Source organism: Somniosus microcephalus, chromosome 4 (assembly GCF_052327205.1).
Source record: "Somniosus microcephalus isolate GS21.2 chromosome 4, FLI_Smic_1.0, whole genome shotgun sequence".
Taxonomy (NCBI): Eukaryota; Metazoa; Chordata; class Chondrichthyes; order Squaliformes; family Somniosidae; genus Somniosus; species Somniosus microcephalus.
Window position 1 is genome coordinate 237,906,322 of NC_140990.1, and position 20,689 is coordinate 237,927,010.

Genomic DNA, 20,689 nt, shown 5'->3' on the forward strand with positions numbered 1-20,689 from the left:
GGATCAAGTGCAATTTCTTTTTCAATTTTCCTTCTCCTCCCCTGAAGGCACTGACTCATTCTGGAGCATGGTTTCACAGGTACTGGCAGCAGTTCAGTATTTAAGCAAGCAGACATTCTTAAATGTGAGAGCCTGGATAACCAGCGTTGACAGGCTCTAGAGAGTATTATAGCGGAGTGCGATCCTGTTCTCGGAGCCCACTCCCTTATAGTGTTATTCACACTTGGGGAGTTGTGCACTCACCCTTTCACTTTTCAGATTCTTAAATAAAAGCTTCAACAAATCTCTTCCATTGAAATTTCAGTTATTGTCTAAAAGGGGAAGTTCTGTAGTGACCCTAAAATAACTATATTATTGGGTTATAATCAATGAGGTATTATATTTCTAATTCTGCCAAACCAGGGGGTGAAATTCCCATGTTAGCTAATTTTAACCAAAATGTAGACGTGAATCTGAGGTGTTCAGGATTATGTCAGGCTTTGTAAATAGGGAGAAATTATTTTTACTGGTTAGTAACTAGAGGGCATAAAATTAAGATCATCAGCGCAAAAAAAAGAGAAAGATTGGGAGAATTTTCTTTTTTTACTCAGAAGGTTATTAGGACCTGGAATGGTTTATCAGAAAGTGTTGGAAGTAGAATCCATAATAGCTTTTAAAGGAGAACGTGGATAAAGGAAAAGTTTAAATGTTACGAGAAAACTGCAGGGGAATGGGATTAAGTGTGTAGAACCAGCACAGGCACAATGGGCTAAATGACCTCTTTCTGTGCAGTGGAAATCTATGCTATTTTTCCTTGTCTAGCTCAGAAGTGCAACATTCAAGTTTAGCACATCCCAGCTGACATCAGCTCAGTACAAACCAAAGAGCAAACTTGGTCCGTATGGCTCATTAGCTCACCATGCAATGATTAAGGATCAGGCATCAGGGCAGCTTGATCAGATGCATTTGATTTCCAAATGATTCCAGTGAGCTCTGCCGTTACAAAGCCAGGAAATAGCAGACAAAGGCGGATGTTGGACTATTGGACTGATATCTGCCTTTGTCTGTTACTCCCACTGAATGTCTGCTAAAGAAAATATTCTAAAAATCAATATTTTAAAACAGAAAAAAATGTAAAACAGAGCAACGGCATGTTTCTCACTGTGCCTGTATAATCTTAGACAGATTCCTTTGTTGGCTCACTGAATTTGTAATTTATTTTACTTTATTAAACTCTGCGGCACACAAAGTAAGAGAAAATGTACCTGCTCAGAGGAGTGGGAAGCAGCCCAGGCTGGGCAGCGACATGTCATCTTGGAGGTGGTGTAACTTGTACAGGTACATAGATACATAGAAGATAGGAGCAGGAGTAGGCCATTCGGCCCTTCGTGCCTGCTCCGCCATTTAATGAGATCATGGCTGATCCTTTAATTCAGTATCCCGTCCCCGCCTTCTCTCCGTAACCCTTAACCCCTTTTGCCCGTAGAAATATATCTAATTCCCTCTTAAATATATTTAATGAGCTGGCGTACACTGCCCTCTGTGGCAATGAGTTCCACAGGTTCACCACTCTCTGAGTGAAGAAATTCCCCCTCATCTCTGTCCTAAATGGTTTAGCCCTTATCCTTAAATTATGTCCTCTAGTTCTGTTCTCACCCGCCAAGGGAAACATTCCTTCTGCATCCAGTCTGTCTAGACCTGTCAGAATTTTATACACTTCTATGAGGTCCCCTCTCAATCTTCTAAACTCCAGTGTGTACATCCCTAAACTACATAGTCTCTCCTCATAGGTCATTCCCGCCATTCCTGGTATCAGCCTGGTGTAAGAGAATATGGGGGTTGAGGCCCAGCGTGGGAAAAAGCAGGGTCTCAGCGTGGGAGGGGTTGGAATCTAGGCTGGCCAGATGTGGGGGAAATGCCAGAATCCCTCCTAGGAGGGAGATGGATGTGGGGGGTGGGAGTGGGGCGGGGAGGCAGGGTCTACTTTAGGAAGGAGCAGCGTATCTGAAACCACAAACTGGGCTGAGTGGTCTTCCCATTTCTGTTGAAGTGGATGTGGTGCTGACCGGTATTGATGTGTACAGGAACTACTAGGGGCATGGACTTCAGCAGGAACAAGAGGGCCACGGAGGCTGAAGCTGGAATAGGAAGGAAATGGGGCCTTAGGGTGAGAGAGAGGTCTCCTTTCTAATTTTTTTTACAATAGTGTCACTATAGTATTTTTTAACACTGTTTGTCCTGCTGTCTTGTTATTTGGAGCATTTATCTGTATTATTAAAGATATTAGCCCACGTTTTCCTCTCTGATGATATTGCAACCAGTAGTGTGCCAGGCCCACCTGAATGACCTAACATTGACCTTTTTGACAGTATTCGGGGTCAGCTTAATTGACATAATTAAGTTGGGTTGCCAAAGGTGTTGCCATCTTTGATTCGGAGCTCACCATTGGAAAGAGGGTGGGAAATGCCTTTTGCTGCAGGTCTCCGATGCCTGTAACAGCTTAAAGTTGCTGCCTCCACTGAAGAATTCTTTAATAAAAATATGTGGACGTCGTCATCAATTGTCCTTCCATCCATTTATTTGCCTGCTGTGTTTTTTTTTTCACACATTAAACATTGCCTAGCAACGCTGGCTGTCTGTTGTATACAGGTATTCCAAATGCCCGGCATTGCTGAGACCAAGCGCAGCATATGGCAGCACGCTGACAATACCATCTCATTTTAATATGTCTGCTCATAGCGGGGCAGAGGAGATGTTGGCAAATACATCGGGAGTAAAAATGGGCAGGGATCCAGGCTTACATGAATGTTCTGCGTCTCTCCACTGCCACCATTAAACTATTGGAAAGGCATAGGAAAATCCCATTTATTGCATCCGTACATCTATAATATGGTATAATTATCATATAGCACTGATCCACCACAATATCAGCAGAACGACCATTCACAGCTCACCCACAGGCCAGGCCCCATGCACCTACTTCTTGCCAGCCAAAGCCACACTTTCTTCAGCCCAAGCCCATACCCCAGTTTCTCCTACACTCCTGCATGCTAGAGCATCACCCAATTGGCCTCTCTGTGCCTGCCCCCAATCCTATTTTCAATCAGGTACATTTTATTTCTCATCGTGCTGCGCACCTTAGCCTTCAAAATACGCAAAAAGATACAAATTCAGTCAATCAATAAAGGAACACGTGTAAGATGTATAGAGACACAATGATAAACAGGCAGAAGTAAGAGTGGACAGAGAGAAGAACATAACTATGAGGAAAAGAGTGAGAAACAATGAAAAAAAGCAAATGAGAGCTAGAGAGAGAGAGAGAGAGGGAGGGAGGAAGATAAATAGAAAGAGAGGAAGGCAAAAAGAATTAGAGAATGATGAACACAAATAGTTACAGACATGGACAGCATTTTTATTTTGGGTTGTGAGCAGTGCTAATGAAGATCAACTTAATGGTTTAAATTTCTCCAACGATTGCATTTCTACTTTTGTTGGGATGAAACCATTGAAAATTGCATGCTTGAGTTACTACAATTACTACCAATATTCTCTGATAAATACTCATCGATATGCCAGCTCCAGGTATATAGAATACAACTGGCCAGAGATTGACATTGAATCTTCGGCATGGTAACAGATATCACCTGCCTCAGCAGACTGCCCATAATTAGGCTGAAACCTGAAGACTTGTGTAGAAGTCCTATATTCCACTAATCATCTGAATGAAATACATCAATAAGTACTTTACATGATACTAAAATGTCTTCAGTAAGTCCAAGACAGCAAGCTCTAAGCTTGTTGCATAAATTTCTGTGGAAACTAATATTGTATTTTATAGAGCCTATAATGCTGCCCTATGACTCTTGCAGTACTTTAGCTGATGACTCATTTCCTGAGAGAGTTGTTTCACTACTGCATGCTTCCAGAATGTTTCAGTTTACTTCTGAACAGACCTTTATGTCATTCAGTGTGTTCAATAAACAAATGTGCTGAGGTATCTTTTTTCTCAGCAAACTAAGAAACTATGCGTGTATACAGCCACACACAAGGACAGGCTAAGGGGTAACAAGTGCAAACAGATTTTAATGACATATTTCAGTAATAAAGTCATACAGCCAAATTAAAAAAAAAACCTCAAGGGCAAAAGGTGCATGTACGCAGTGGCGGTACAGACTTCAGAAATCAGTGACTGCCGTTTTGCAGAGCCAGATTTCTTTATCTCGTACTCTGTTTACAATTCACAAGGGCATAGCCAAGAGCTGCCCACTAGAACAAATGTGGGAAACAGCTGCAGAAAAGCCAAGAGCATTCTGCTTTCTGCCTGCTGATCAAATACATTCCCATCCGTTCACATTGGGTTTACGGTCCGCATAAGGAGGTTTAAAATGATGGTGGTAAGTCGGATACCATGTAACCTTTAGATCGAAATCTTCATTAATGATATCTTATGTACACATCTTTAGCATTGACTGTCTTTGTCAGTATGCTTCTCTTTTATCAGCGGTATCAGGTCACTGGTAACTGTCGGTAAAAGACAGCTAAGTGTTTCCAGCGATACAAATAAGCAGATCTGGTAATTGATTAAAGTAGCATTTAGGTAGCAGAGGTTTGGAAGCAATTTCAGCAAATCACAGTTTATTAACTTATATATTTCATGGATTTTGAAGAGACACATTTCAAATAAAAATGTTCTTCCACAAAATGTTGAAATTGATACCGCATTTCCCCAGGGCGTTAATGAAAGCGATTAAGTTACTTTCTTTGTGCTCATGTGCTAATATTTTAGAAAAATCAACAGTGATTAATTCAATCATGCTACCGCAAAAAAAACATTGTTTAACTTGTCATTGTATATCATACACTTAGTTCATATGATTTCTATCACTGTTATCTATTACCTGGTGACGACTCATTAAGAATAACCAGTGATGCTGGAGTAGGTCTTCGCCTTCTGATCTGTAGAAAAGCAACCAAAACAAAACTAATTATTTTAGCCGCAAACACTCAAACTTTAAGATTCACTCCAATTAATTTTTTAATACAGTGTAGTGGTCAGAAAAAGGTCAAGGATTTAAAATAAGACTTGCTTCAACATGCATAAAAACACGTTTGAAATCAGTGTCTTCATTATTCAAATATTTTGTGAAAGGTTTGCTTACTGCTTTACCTGTTCAGCTGCCTCAGGATCTAGATGACTTTGAAATAACGGCATTGCAAATTGAATCTTCTTTGGACTGTTTGGCTCCATACTGTAGCACAGGGGACTGGCAATCGTGAAAGCAGAAATGAGCTACTGTTGTTATCCACCGCCACTCCTTTAAGACGCAGGGATTGTTCTGCAATAGCAGCCTGTCTGGAAGTCTCCCAGTTAGCAAATGAAGGTCCTCTATGCTGCATCTACTGTACTGAGCAACTCCCTCATTAAACATCCAGGAGCATGTTTGCCTTTGCTCTTGCAATCCTACAGTTCCCTCAGTGCAAACCATCAAAAACAATGAGCTAATTGTACACTAGCCCAACTCCACAATAGCCAGGCATTTATCCACAGGCTAATTTAAAATGCGATGCTGGACTTGAATGGCTTTGTGTCCTGGGATTTGAATATACCAATCCATCTACTATATATTATTAGCAGTCTGCTCAAATGTGCAATATAAGCTCCCTTTGGACATTGCTGATGCACTGTTAATTATTGATAAGCACAACTCAGGAAGCTTTTTCTTTTCTTATATTTGACAGAGTGGATTTCACTGTACATCCACCTCACTGGTTGGTGGAGGAATCATAATTTAAATTCTGCACCATATATATTGCACTTGAGCTGAGAAACAGTATCTAAATAACTTTATTTCTCCCAGAATTTAGGCAGATGCATGGATCTGTCCTGGTTTGAGTTTGGCTCAGATAAAATGTCAGACTGCTCACTCGGCCCCTGTTGTTTGAGCAGGTGCATACACTCAATCAGACCTTCACTCCTGGGTACACAGTACAGCGCACATATTCACATGTCACCTACTCACGAATCCAGGAGAAAACTGGCACACCTTATCCAAATGTGTCTGGTGGCCAGTCCAACTAAGGCTAAAGGTTTTTTTGTTGAAGAGCGAAGTAAAAAATTAGGCTCACTTTTGACAATCACAAATTAATTTCAACACTCTTCAACAAAAAAGCCTTTAGCCTTCGTAGGACCTGTATTTAAATAATGCAAATTGCCAGATTGGCAACAGAGCAGATTCGTAGCTAAGGGTTTCAGCTGCAAGATTACCCACCATTTGAATGCGACCAGACACACTTGGATAAGGTGTGCCAGTTTTCTCCTGGATTTGTGGATAGGTGGCATGTGAATATGTGTGCTGTGTACCCAAAAGTGAAGGTCTGATGGAGTGTATGCACCTGCATCAAACAAAAGGGATGAGTGAGCAGTCTGACATTGAATCCAAGCCAAACTCAAACCATAAACATTGTAGATCCTTTCTTCCACTGTAATGGCAATGTAGAAAGTTGGCTTAGGTTCAGTTAATACCTGGAGTTGTGTTCATATCTAGCATAACCACTGCTTTCGGTTGGTTGGATGGAGATCAACATGACCTTCAAAGCAATATTTCACTCACCCACCACTGCAGTTGGAGGAGACTTTTAGGGAGGAGAGCATGTGAAAAGAAATGAAATGAATGTTACTGAGTGCGACCGAGCACAACTAACTGAACTGAAGCTTACCTTGTTTGTGAAACTTTGATGGTGCCAAGTAGACCTACTGGAAGTGGTTCAAACAACTGACCAGAAGATTGGTCAATTCAGTCAAATTGAATCTATCTAAAGAAATTAGAAATTGTGAACAAGTCCAGATAATTTACGTCTGCGTATCTTTTTATTTCCTTCTAATTTCCCCCCTATTCTCCTGAAGGTGGTAAGCCTAAACAGTGAGTATTGGCAGTACCGCAGTACACTCCTTGGCAGATATCTTGATTTGTGGTCATCTGTTGCATGCTACATAACTTTGCCATCATGAGGAACCAGCCCTTACCACCACCTGGACAGCAAGAAGTGGAGCAGGATCAGGAGGAGGAAGAAGAGCAGGAAAGGCATCGACTGCCAGTGCCCCAGCTGCCAAAGCTCTCAGACAGCAGCTCATCGAGGAGCGTTTCATGTGAACCATCCCTCTCATCCCCAATATGCCAACAGTCCCACATTCCTATTACCGCCTTTACTACCATTCGATTGCCTTCCTTCAGTCCAGCCTATGGGTCTTGCCCTCACTTCACTGCAAATATAAAACACCAACACCAAATCCAGAACAAAAATCAAATTTATCAAACAACTCAATTTCGTTGGTATCTAACAATTAATAGAAATAATTATGAATCACACTTCTGCATGCCCTTAGAGCTTGTCTTGTGTGCTCAATTATCTATCCCAGTGCTCCTATGATGGGTTTCCCCAGTAGCTATAGCTTGGGAGGTGGAAAGCTGCTGAGTCTCCATTGAGGACACTTCAGATGACCGTGGTGGGCGACCTCGAGCAGCTCTGGGCCTCGAGGGCTCGGCTGTAGACTGCACCATTTCGATGTGGGCTGGAGCAATCTGGCCCAGCTGCTGTGCAGCACTAACAAGGGCACTGGCAAATTAGGTGGCAGGGGAGCAGGAATGTTGTCATCCTGAGAGACAACAGTAGGTGCCTCTCCCATGGAGCCAAGACCACTCTCCTGGGACTCTGCCTCAGCACTCCTGTGGCTCTACGCGAGTAGAAAGTGCAGGAATGATGTGACACTCTAGAGGCCCCTGTCAACATTGGCCCCCAAAAGCCCAAGATGGCAGCCATCTGAGCTTCCATGGCAGCTGTGAGAGCTCTCCATGTGTGGCGTCCCATCCCTCTACCATAGCTCCTGCACACTTATGCCCAATGATTCACCAAATGAATTCCCCATCTCTAGCCTAGCCTCTAAAGTATGCATGGTGCCAGTATCTGAACTGGTGGTTGCAAGGAGGAGATCGAGTGATGCTGTGTCATCAGGAAGGCTAGCCTTCTCTTCCTCTAGTGAGAGAGGTCTTCAGCACATGAAATGAAAGAGCGGGATAAGGGTTGGCTTTTAGTGTAAAGAGAGAGCAGAGAGAGAGAAGCAGCTGCAGTGTGTCATGCAGGGTGTGTAGGGTGAGACAGAAGTAAGAAGGGAAAAAGGAGATAAGATGTGAAGAAACCCTGCGTGATGTCTTCTCCAGAGTTGCCAGATGCCACAGCCATGACTCTGCCCGTGATGGCCAGCACTCTATCTTTGAGGGTGTGCAAGTGGGCCCGGACACCTCCGCTGGCAGCCTGCTGTCTGGAGTTGTCGGAAACCTTTTCCAGCAAGAGAGAAGGGAGTGTGTTAGTGAAAGTCCTGTGAGATGTTTAAAGAATGCACCTGTCATGGTGGAATAGCTGGTATGTAGTGTGTCAGATGTGAGGTGTGGGGAAGTGAGGGTTGCAAAAGTGAGGAGTATTAGTATGAGGACAAGAAGGTGTAGTGATGTGGAGTACAGTGATTGTAGAAAAGGGAAGTGGGAGAGGGGAGTGTTGAGAGTAGTGAGGCTGGAGGTGGTGGAGGTGTGAGCTGAAAGTCAGAGAACAGTATTCCTACCTTGACAGCTCTGGTGAGATCATTGAATTTCTTTTGGCATTGCAACCATGTCCTGGGAGCTAAGCTCCTGGCATTGACCTAATCTGCGATGTCTTCCTACTGGTGGCGGAGTTGTTACCTGGGAAGCTTTTTGTCCTCTGGAGGAACAGGATCTCCCTCCTCCTGGACCAGGACCTCCAAAGCAGCATCGGAGAACCTGAGGGCATGATTGCAGGTCTAGCAGTCATTGCTCTCCTTACAAGTGTTTCCCTGGTGTCTGCAGCCAGAGTGTTCCTCTTTTTTTAAGAGGAGCTGACTACCTATAAGTGGCATTAAAGACACCCAATTTCCAGCCCCCCAAACAGGCATGCAGCCAATTAATAGCATGGGTGGCGCTGGCTGCATGCCTGACTCATAATGAGCATGCAGCACAAATATTACGTGCTGCCTGGGACATCGCTAACAGGCATGTGCAGTGCATGCCCTGTAGCCAGCATGCCCGCTTTCTGCTGCAATCGCATTTCTAGGCCAGAGAGACTATTCCTCTGGTAGCAGAATCCAGAACAAAAGGGCATAATCTTAAAATTAGAGCTAGGCCATCCTGGAGCTAAATCAGGAAACATTTTATCACACAAAGGGTAGTGGAAATCTGGAACTCAATCCCCCAAAACAGCTGTGGTTGCTGGGTCAATTCGAGCTTTCAAGAATGAGATCAATGGGTTTTTGTTAGGTATGGAACAAAAGCAAGTAAATGGAGTTGAGGTACCAATCCCATTGATCTAATTGAATGTCAGAACAGGCTCAAGGGGCTGCATGGCCTGCTTCTGTTCCTACTGCCTGAAACAGAAGGGGGCTCCAGCCACCCAAGGGACGGCTCCTTTCAAAATGATGGCGCTCAGAGCATCGGCATTAACAGGGTAGTGTCGACCAATCCCATTTTGAAGCCGTTACCTTCCTGTTAACACCAATTCCGGCCAGTTAAAATCAGTCCAAGTGTCTCTGAGCCATAGTAAAGGCTCCAGATTCACTCCCCAGTCTGTGCTGAGTTGCCCCACCTAATTAATGACCAGTAATGCCTACTGGAAGTGCATGTGTGTACGTGGACACAGGGTCAGGACAAGATTGGGCTCAGCTGTGATGGACTCTACAGATGGATAGCATGCTCACACTCACTATCAATGCTCACTTGGGCAGGGTACCACAGGGTGACTACCCCCGTGGAACTGTATCCTAGTAAAGCAGTCAACACCTTCAAGGGAGAAAGGTGGGTCAAGAATTGAAAAAAACTGTCTTGTTTTGCACACTTTGTACAAAAATAATAAATTGCAGGACAACGGAGTATTACAGTTTAAACTCTTTTAATGAAGCATCAGGTCTGTGATCTGACTCACAGCAGCACAGCACCGTGTGGACAAGATGGAGTCAGGACCCTGGGTCCTCCAAAACAATAGCAATCCTTACAGATGCCTGCAGGCCAATGACAACTCAGCATGTGATCACATGTGAATATAATAGGTATTCCTTACAGATGCCTGCGGGCCAATGATAATTCAGTATGCAAATGTTACATCCCCTTTCTTTTAAAAGAAAAATGTTATGCATTACTTTTAAACCTTTCTTCTACATAATGTTCTCGGTAGCATAAACATATAAGTAAAATCAGCATTTAACTAGCACTGAGAACATCTCAATGTTTCAATAACGATGTACAGTTTTTTTTTAGGGCAGCGATCCGCCTACACTCTGACAGTTCACAAGTCAAGGACAACTCTAGGCTTGACCTCTCGCCCCGACCTTGTGTGGTATGGAACTGAGCATGCTCCTGAATCGGTCAATAAATCAGGTTCAGGTTTAGGTTCAGGTAAGTATGATGTGTTTTGTGTATTGCTCTGTTCATCATACTCTGTTGAACTGATCCTCTCGTCAGAATGATGGTGTTGTTCCTTGGTGTTCAGGAGGTGCCTGCGATTGCAGCGGTACACCTGTCCTTCTGGGGTGCGGACGTGATACGATCGCTCAGTGTCAGCTGGCTGGATGATGACTGCTGGCTTCCAGTAGTCATGCTCCTGGATTCTGACAGATTCTCCATTGTGCAGTGGCAGCAGTAGTCTAGCTGACCTGTCATAGTATCTCTTTTGGTGTTGCTGTCTCTGTACGCGTTTTGCATGCACTTGCTTGCAGCTGACGACCTGCCAGGGCCTGTCTGGGATACGGTGAGGTATCATGGGCTCTTTGACATTTGATGGGCGGCGTTCTAGACAAATGGAACATTTTCCGACAATGTCCTCAATGTGTTTGCACATTCCGGGCCAAAACATAATGTCACGTGCTCTTTGTTTGCATTTTTCCATGCCCATATGTCCAGCATGAATTTTTGTCAACATCTCTTCTCTGAGACTGGTAGGAATGATGATTTTCTCCCCTTTGAAGATGATTCCGTTGATTTGTGACAGTTCGTCTCTGTGGTTCCAGAATTCAGATATGCTCTGAGGGCATTTCCTCCTTTCCTCAGGCCATCCTTCATGTATGACTTTGCTCAGCAGTGTGAGTTGTGCATCTTTCTCTGTTGCTGCTCTGATCTCCTTCAGCTTTGAGTCACTCACAGGTAAGCTGTTGTACACCATGTGCACCTGCACATCCATGCCTTCACTGGGGCTGTTGTCCTTGCAGCTAAGAGACTTTCTGGAGAGCGTGTCTGCGACAGGAATGTCTTTGCCTGGACGGTGAATGATTGTGAAGTCGTACTTCTGTAGCTGAAGGATAATTCTCTGTAGCCTTGGTGGGGCTGCAGATAGTGGTTTCCTCATGATTGACTCGAGGGGCTTGTGGTCGGATTCCACAATGACTTGTCGGCCATAGACGTACTGGTGGAAATGCTTACATCCAAACAGAATTGCATACAGCTCTTTCTTGATTTGAGCATAGTTGATTTCACTGTCTGAGAGAGATCTGGAAGCGTAGCCGATGGGCTTTCCTTCTTGCAGTAATAGTGCACCTAGTCCGTACTTTGACGCGTCCACTTGTAGTCTGAGCTCTTTGTGGGGGTCGAAGTAGGCAAGAACTGGTCCTGGTTCTCTGGTGATTAGGTCTTTCATTTTATGAAATGCTGTGTCATGTTGTTTGTCCGCGCCGGCCATCAAGCCCTGTCTAATCTAATCCCATATTCCAGCATTTGGTCCGTAGCCTTGTATGCTATGGCATTTCAAGTGCTCATCCAAATGCTTCTTAAATGTTGTGAGGGTTCCTGCCTCCACAACCCTTTCAGGCAGTGAGTTCCAGACTCCAACCACCCTCTGGGTGAAAAAGTTCTTTCTCAAATCCCCTCTAAACCTCCCGCCCTTTACCTTGAATCTATGCCCCCTTGTTATTGACCCTTCTACTAAGGGAAAAAGCTCCTTAGTATCCATCCTATCTATGCCCCTCATAATTTTGTACACCTCAATCATGTCCCCCCTCAGCCTCCTCTGCTCCAAGGAAAACAAACCCAATCTGCCCAGTCCCTCTTCATCGCTGAAGCGCTCCAGCCCTGGTAACATCCTGGTGAATCGCCTCTGCACCCTCTCCAAAGCGATCACATCCTTCCTGTAGTGTGGCGACCAGAACTGCACACAGTATTCCAGCTGTGGCCTAACCAGTGTTTTATACAGCTCCATCATAACCTCCTTGCTCTTATATTCTATGCCTCGGCTAATGAAGGCAAGTATCCCATATGCCTTTTTTGCCACCTTATCCATCTGTTCCGCCGCCTTCAGGGATCTGTGTACTTGCACACCCAGATCCCTCTGACCCTCCGTCTTGCCTAGGGTCTTACCATTCATTGTGTATTCCCTTGCCTTGTTAGTCCCCCCAAAGTGCATCACCTCGCACTTTTCCGGGTTAAATTCCATTTGCCACTGTTCCGCCCATCTGACCAACCCATCTATATCGTCCTGCAGACTGAGACTACCCTCCTCGCTATTTACCACCCTACCAATTTTTGTATCATCCGCGAACTTACTGATCGTACCTTTTATATTCATATCCAAGTCATTAATGTAGACCACAAACAGCAAGGGACCCAGCACCGATCCCTGTGGTACCCCACTGGCCACAGGCTTCCAGTCACAAAAACAACCTTCGACCATCACCCTCTGCCTTCTGCCACTAAGCCAGTTTTGTATCCAATGTGCCAAGGCACCCTGGATTCCATGGGCTCTTACCTTCTTGACCAGTCTCCTGTGCGGGACTTTATCGAAGGCCTTACTGAAATCCATGTATACCACATCCACTGCATTACCCTCATCCACACACCTAGTCACCCCCTCAAAAAATTCAATCAAATTAGTCAGACATGATCTTCCCTTGACAAAGCCATGTTAACTATCCCTGATTAATCCTTGCCTCTCCAAGTGGAGACTAATTTTGTCCCTCAGAATTTTTTCCAATAATTTACCTACCACTGATGTTAGGCTCACTGGCCTGTAGTTCCCTGGTTTTTCCCTACGCCCCTTCTTGAATAATGGTACTACATTAGCAGTTCTCCAGTCCTCTGGCACATCCCCTGTGGCCAGAGAGGTTCTGAATATGTGTGTTAGAGCCCCCGCAATCTCTTCCTTTGCCTCACACAGCAGCCTGGGATACATTTCGTCCGGGCCTGGGGATTTATCCATTTTTAGGCCTGCTATGTCTATAGCTTTGTCCAGCGTTAGCCCGGACCCAACATTCAAAAGTTTCTCTCTCACTTTAGCTGAATTTATGCCAAACACGATGCGGTCTCTGACCATCTCATCTTTATCTGCATATACACAGTCTTTTACCAGCAGTTTTAACTCAGTCATGAACTGTTCAAACGACTCACTAGCTCCTTGTACTTTCTCCTGAAACTTGTACCTAGCGAATATCGTATTTGTCTTGGGTATCACATATGCTTCAAAACGGTCAAAATAACTTTTCAGTACCTTTGCTTCATCTGCGGTGAGAGACCATGTGTTAAAAATGTCTCTCTCTTTTTCTTCAATCCACAGGAGTAGGTAGCTGCATTTTTCTTCCTCCCCTTTTCTTTTCAACGGACCCAAAAACATCAACTCCACGTGTTGCTTGAACTTGCTCCACTCTCTAGGTAAGTTCAAAGATTCCCAATTCATTCGGGGTAAGGGAGCTCCAACGATGTCCATTTCAAATCCCTGTTCTGACACCATGTCTTGTTTTGCACACTTTGTACAAAAATAATAAATTGCAGGACAACGGAGTATTACAGTTTAAACTATTTTAATGAAGCATCAGGTCTGTGATCTGACTCACAGCAGCACAGCACCGTGTGGGCAAGATGGAGTCAGGACCCTGGGTCCTCCAAAACAATAGCAGTCCTTGCAGATGCCTGCAGGCCAATGACAACTCAGCATGTGATCACATGTGAATATAATAGGTATTCCTTACAGATGCCTGCGGGCCAATGGTAACTCAGTATGCAAATGTTACAAAAATAAAAGAAGATACAAGGTGGCCCAGAAATGGGTCCAGTTTGGTGCGTGACACACAATTACATCACTGTTTTTTTTGCCTCAGAGATGAGAATTACTTGAATTTTTCTGGCTGTTATCTGAAAAAAATTAGGCTTTGATCAGACAAATAGACAGAAGTGCCTTGCAGAGATGAACTTGTTTTGTCAGGGATAGACAGTTTATAATAAAACTATGTTACAAATTAATTTGAAGAACATCTGAATTGTTAACAAGAGCACACTCATTATCTCTGAATCAGGCCTCCTTCTGAGTGATAATGGGTGATTTGAAGTGACATTGATTGATTCCAGACACTGTTCCCCCCCCCCCCACCACCTTCCATGGTAATAAACCCCCCCCCACCTTCCATGGTAATAAACCCCAACCCCCCCCCCACCACCTTCCATGGTAATAAACCCCCCCCCCCACCTTCCATGGTAATAAACCCCACCCCCGCCCCCCCACCACCTTCCATGGTAATAAACCCCCCCCCCCCACCTTCCATGGTAATAACCCCCCCCCCCCCCCCCCCACCTTCCATGGTAATAAAAATCCTGGAAGGAAAGAAAGGTTTGGGAAAATAGGGTAAAATGTAAACTTCATGCAACAGTGCCCACAGATACATATTGCCAATGCCAGTTTAGCTTCGAAGACCTTGCATTTCTAATGTGATTAGCTCGGAAAGTATTAGCTTTTTAATCATGGCAACTGAGAACTTAAAAATAGGTTTTGGATCATTACAATGCTGACCTCTACTTTCCATTCTAGTTACTGCCAAATACAGAATCAGGAACCGGACAAAGGAAAAGGATCAGCACAATAGGTATAAAAATGCACTTCCAGTTCTTAAACTCAATTATTTAATGATATCATCTTAAAGATAATCACAAAAAGAATGCTGTTTATAAATAAGCTGCTTTTGCTTTCCTCTACTATTAAGGCATTTTTTTCTCCACCATTTAGGTCCCTGCACCACTCAACAAAACACAAGTCTGCATCCCCCCTCTCTGTAATCTCCAGGCTGCCTTGTCAGTAAGCTGCTTTACTCCTGCATGAAAAATTTAATTATAAAGCACTGTAGGATTTTAATCTTTTTATTAACTATCAATAAATGCTGAAATGATGGAAAAGAATAAGCCCCAGTTATTTGGCTTTGCTAAACTTTTTAATTGAAAGTAGTGCATTTTAAAGGTTTTTTTTGGTAGTTACAGTTATAGAGATTTTTTTATATCACATCTCAATAGTTTAACAGCAGCTCCCTTAAGAGAACTTTGTTCCCTATGATCTAGAAGCTGTACGCTTCCTATACTATGTCCTTGCAGAGGTGCATAGCCGAGGGGCAAACAAGTCCCCTTTGACAATAATCTGTTAACTGCATTTAACATAGATTCATGACAACATTTTCTTCAAAAATGGCAGATATTGTCACACAGGCCAAAGGTTGATCGAGTAAAGCACCCAATATCTTCATTTACAATTAAAAACTAATATGAAGCACAATAATTAGCAAATGCTAAAAGTACAATACATATAAACATACATTCAATCAGAGGGTCTATACCGTGTTAATTACCCTTAATAAGACTGGCTTTTGATTGTTCAGATTTAACGTAGACTCTTGAATTTAAAGTTCTTGCTATGGCTTGGCAAGTTTAGTGTTTTTTCACCCTCTTCTGCTTAAATCTTCAGTCACCCTCAGGTAAGATTTGTTTTTTTTTTTTCAGAACTACTAGTCATTTCAAGGCAACCATTTTCAAGAGAGCGCCATTGCTGTTTCAGTTTTTAAACCCTAATGTGAGAATATAAAAGTTTGGAAGTACAATGGCAAACATGCCTGATGTTGACTGAGTGATATGAATAATTTGCCCATTGAAATCTTCACCATGGACAAACAAGTGCTTTTCAATCAAAGGAGCAATGCTAATGATATCAGGGAAATGAGCCAATTGTATCTTTTGATCAAACAGGTGTAATTTATGTAGATGAAACAAGCAACAGAACAAGTAATTCAAATGTTCACTATTATTTTCAACTAACATAAATTTCTCAAAAGTAGCAAAACAAATGCAACAAAAATATAAAAATGCACTATCATGAAAGAAAATGGTTTCAATGAGAATAATCTACTTGCATTGTTTTAAAAAGCAGCCAGAAAGATCAACGGCTCATGAATCAGAACATTTACATTATCAATGAGCAAGATAAGTAAAACATATATTGTGCTGGATTTTGAAGTGTTATGGCTAGGCTATTTAATTTGTTACCAGAGTTTTTTGTAGTTTAAAATGCACTTCAGTTTATTGATATTACCTCATGGGTCTAACATAGGACATACAGTGATATGGTCTACAGAGCAACAGTGATACCCGCCCTGCTGTATGCCTCAGAGACATGGACCATGTACAGCAGGCACCTCAAAGCACTGGAGAGGTACCACCAACGCTGCCTCCGCAAGATCCTGCAAATCCATTGGCAGGATAGGCGCACCAACGTCCGTGTTCTTGCTCAGGCCAACATCCCCAGCATCGAAGCTCTGACCACGCTCGATCAGCTCCGAAGGACGGGTCACATTGTCCGCATGCCCGATACGAGACTTCCAAAACAAGCGCTCTACTCGGAGCTCCGGCACGGCAAGAGAGCCCCAGGTGGGCAGAGGAAACGCTTCAAGGACACCCTCAAAGCCTCCTTGAAAAAGTGTAACATCCCCACCGACACCTGGGAATCCCTGGCCCAAGACCGCCCAAAGTGAAGGAGAAGCATCCAGGAAGGCGCCGAACACCTCGAGTCTCTTCGCCGGGAGCAGGCGGAAGCCAAGCGCAGGCAGCGCAAGGAGCGCACGTCAACCCAAGCACCCCACCCACCCACCCCTTCAACCACCGTCTGCCCCACCTGTGACAGAGACTGTAGGTCCCGCATTGGACTAATCAGTCACCTGCAAACTCATTTTTAATGTGGAAGCAAGTCATCCTTGGCTCCGAGGGACTGCCTAAGAAGAAGAAGAGTGATAATACAGACTCTAACATGGGACATACAGTGATACCACAGACTCTAACATGAGGCATACAGTGATAATACAGACTCTAACATAGGACATACAGTGATATCACAGACTCTAACATGGGACATACAGTGACAATGCAGACTCTAACATGGGACATACAGTAATAATAGACTCTAACATCGGACATAGTGACATACAGACTCTAACATGAGACATACAATGATAATACAAACTCTAATATGGGGCATACCATGATATTACTGAGTCTAATACGAGGCATATATTACAGACTCTCACATGGGACATGGCCCGGGCCACATTAGCATGCTGCCAATGGGTTACGAGTGCCAAGTAGGCATCCTCTTCAGCACGCCAGTTCTGGGAGGGCAGGTAGTCATCGAGCTCCCACGCTGAGCAGGCAGGCAGGTCAGGCCTGGAAATGATGGTGGGAGGTAATCCTGCATTGGGGTGGGTGGACTGAGGGCTCACTGGATGTGGGCCAGAGTTTGTTTTGGCCCACCAAAGAAAGAATTGGGAGTTTCCTGTGCCGTTTTGTGAGCGGCCTCCAGCAGTACCTTTAAGGACCGCTGGTTTTGCCACTCAACACCTGGTACAACTAAGCGGGGCACACACCCTGCCCATTTGTATCTGAAGATTGCAATTGGGGTTCTACAACCAGTGAAGGACATCAGTTTGTGTATTTCAGCAGCCTCTCGCCTGTTTCAGAGAGCAGGCTGCTCGCCCATTTACAGGCTTGCCTGAAAATTGAACCAGCGAGCCACAGGGCCAGCCCCACACATTCTTCGGCTGCATAGGGTGGAGATTTGTACTCCACAGGGTCTGCTAAAAGAAGAGAATTGATGGGCAAGCAAAAGGCCTTCACAAAGTCTTTGGAGAATGCACACAGCACTTTGCAGGTATCTGTAAGACCAACAAATGTGTAATAGTTCAGCACAGATTCACTGATCTGCAGGTCACAATACAGCATATGGTAACTCCATGGCCATCTATAAGGGACCCTTCAAAGACAGAGGTCCAAGGCCCACTCGCAGCTTCTCTCTTGAATGCTATGACTGGGGTTATTGATACCTTAGCCTCTGATTTATAGTTGTTTCTCAGTTCTGGATTGGATTGAAGAAGCCTTGATGGCAGGCTTCTGACTTTTTATTGGTGGCCAGCAGTTTGTTCCCGTGCGGATCCTCTGGTCATCCTGACGAGATGCCCAGCAGCTCGAGCATGGCAGAAAGAGGGACAGATTAACTAGCTGCTTCTCAATGGAATGACACATCTATCCAACTCAGGCAGCCCCCTCAAAGTACTGAAGTGCCAGATAGCAGGCAGGAAATGGCATCCACTACAGTATGAGATATGGTGCCAACAGAAAGAGGTGCTCAGGTGAGCGGGAATTTAAAAAGTCAAAGAGAAAGGAGAAGCAAATAGAGCAGGGTAGCAATGGAGGTAATGTTAACTAGAGTGTGACAGGAAGGGACAGAACATATAAAAATAAGAGTGCATCAGAAAGTGTGGTCAAAGCACGGAAAATAGTAAAAAGGCAAAATTAAAAGCTCTTTATCTGAATGCACGCAGCATTCGTAACAAGATAGATGAGTTGACGGGACACATAGGTATAAATGGGTATGATCTGATAGCCATTACAGAGACGTGGTTGCAAGGTGGCCAAGGCTGGGAACTGAATATTCAGGGGTATTTGACATTTTGGAAGGAGAGGCAGAAAGGAAAAGGAGGTGGGGTAGCTCTGTTAATAAAGGATGAGATCAGTGCAGTAGTGAGAAATGATATTGGCTCAGAAGAGCAAGATGTAGAATCAGTTTGGGTGGAGATAAGAAATAATAAGGGAAAGAAGTCGCTGGTGGACGTAATCTATAGGCCCCCTAACAGTAGCTACACTGTTGGACAGAGTATAAATCAAGAAATAGTGGAGGCTTGTAAGAAAGGTACAGCAATAATCATGGGTGATTTTAATCTTCATATTGATTGGACAAATCAAATTGGCCAAGGTAGCCTCAAGGAAGAGTTCATAGAGTGTATCGGGATGGTTTCCCAGTACAATACATTGTGGAACCAAGCAATCAGGCTATCTTAGATCTGGTACTGTGTAATAATTACAGGATTAATAAATGATCTCATAGTAAATGATACTCTAGGAAAGAGTGGTCATAGCATGGTTGAATTTCAAATTCAATTGGAGGGTGAGAAAGTTGGGTCTGAAACCAGTGTACTGATCTTAAATGAAGGCAATTACAAAGGCATGAAGGCAGAGTTGGCTAAAGTGGACTGGGAAAATAGAATAAAGGGTAAGAGGGTTGATAAGCAATGGCAGACATTTAAGGAGATATTTCATAACTCTCAACAAAAATATATTCCAGTGAGAAGGAAAGACTTTAAGAGAAGGGAGAACCATCCGTGGCTAACTAAGGAAGTAAAGGATGTTATCAAATTGAAAACAAAGGCATACAATGTTGCCAAGATTGTGGAAGGCCAGAGGATTGGGAAATTTTTAAAAACCAGCAAAGGACAACGAAAAGAAAAATAATAGAGAGAGAAGATGGGTTATGAGAGTAAACTAGCAAGAAATATAAAAACAGATAGTAAGAGCTTCTACAGGTATATAAAAAGGAAGAGAGTAGCTAAAGTAAATGTTGGTCCCTTAGAGGATGAGACTGGGGTACTAATAATGGGGAACAGGGAAATGGCAGAGACTTTGAACAAATATTTTGTATCAGTCTTCGCAGTAGAAGACACTAAAACCATCCCAATAACACATAAACAAGGGGCTATAGGGAGGGGGGGAACGTAAAACTATCACTAAAGAAAAAGTACTCGGTAAAATAATGGGACTAAATGTGGACAAGTCCCCTGGACCGGATGGCCTGCATCCTAGGGTGTTAAAAGAGGTGGCTGCAGAGATAGTGGATGCATTGGTTGCAATCTACCAAAATTCCCTGGATTCTGGAGAGGTCCCAGCAGATTGGAAAACCACAAATGTAACACCCCTATTTAAGAAGGGAGGGAGACAGAAAGCAGAAAACTATAGACCAGTTAGCCTAACATCTGTCATTGGGAAAATGCTGGAGTCCATTATTAAGGAAGCAGTAGCAGGACATTTAGAAAATCATAATAAAGTCAAGCAGAGTCAGCAAATTTGCTGGAGCTCTGTAGGGGGGCATCTATTAACTGGTTTATGGTAACATACCTGGCCAGCAGCCTTTTTGCCTGCTGCACTGTAAACCAATTTTAACAGCGGTTCCGAATCACTACCCCACCTTTCAGTTCTGACTGGAGGACTTATAATTAATGATATTAAAACGGACAATTGATTTGGATGTGAGAAAAGTCAAAATTTATTAAACTAAAGAACCATAATCAAATATAAACTATACCACACGAACACAGTAAATGCAACGGGGGGGGGGGGTACAGACGGCGAAAACGAGGGATACAATGGCTACAATGTTATTTAAACAATCTTAGCAATTCCCTTAAATCACCACCCCAAACTCCTTGCTAGGTTGTCTTGTTGAGGAGTCAGAACACCCTGCTCACCTGTGGTCCAGCAAAGTAAAAAAAAGAGAAAGATAGCTTCTCAGCAGCTATCTTTATATCTGTGTGCTCTTG

The 20,689-nt window shown here is 43.7% G+C and overlaps 1 protein-coding gene and 1 long non-coding RNA gene across 10 annotated transcripts in view; one reads left to right on the plus strand and one right to left on the minus strand.

The window, feature by feature from the left end:
* ppp1r1c (protein phosphatase 1, regulatory (inhibitor) subunit 1C) overlaps positions 1-20,689 on the minus strand; it is a 169,053-nt gene that overhangs the window by 107,663 nt on the left and 40,701 nt on the right. The window contains exons 1-2 of one of the 9 annotated variants that reach the window (XM_085985952.1): positions 13,510-13,885; positions 4,878-4,935 (exon numbers count right to left, since the gene is read on the minus strand). In XM_085985952.1, coding sequence (XP_085842078.1) covers positions 4,878-4,935; positions 13,510-13,749 — 298 coding nt within the window. In that variant the 5' untranslated portion in view covers positions 13,750-13,885. Of the gene's footprint in view, positions 1-4,877; positions 4,936-5,146; positions 5,856-13,509; positions 13,886-20,689 lie in introns of those variants that run through there. The other 8 variants (XM_085985948.1, XM_085985949.1, XM_085985958.1 and 5 more) reach the window with 8 other exon arrangements.
* On the plus strand, positions 4,256-20,493 carry LOC147120285 (uncharacterized). Its single transcript, XR_015078152.1, has 4 exons — positions 4,256-4,373; positions 13,576-13,670; positions 14,821-14,875; positions 15,777-20,493. It is a non-coding gene; the product is annotated as an uncharacterized LOC147120285 (long non-coding RNA).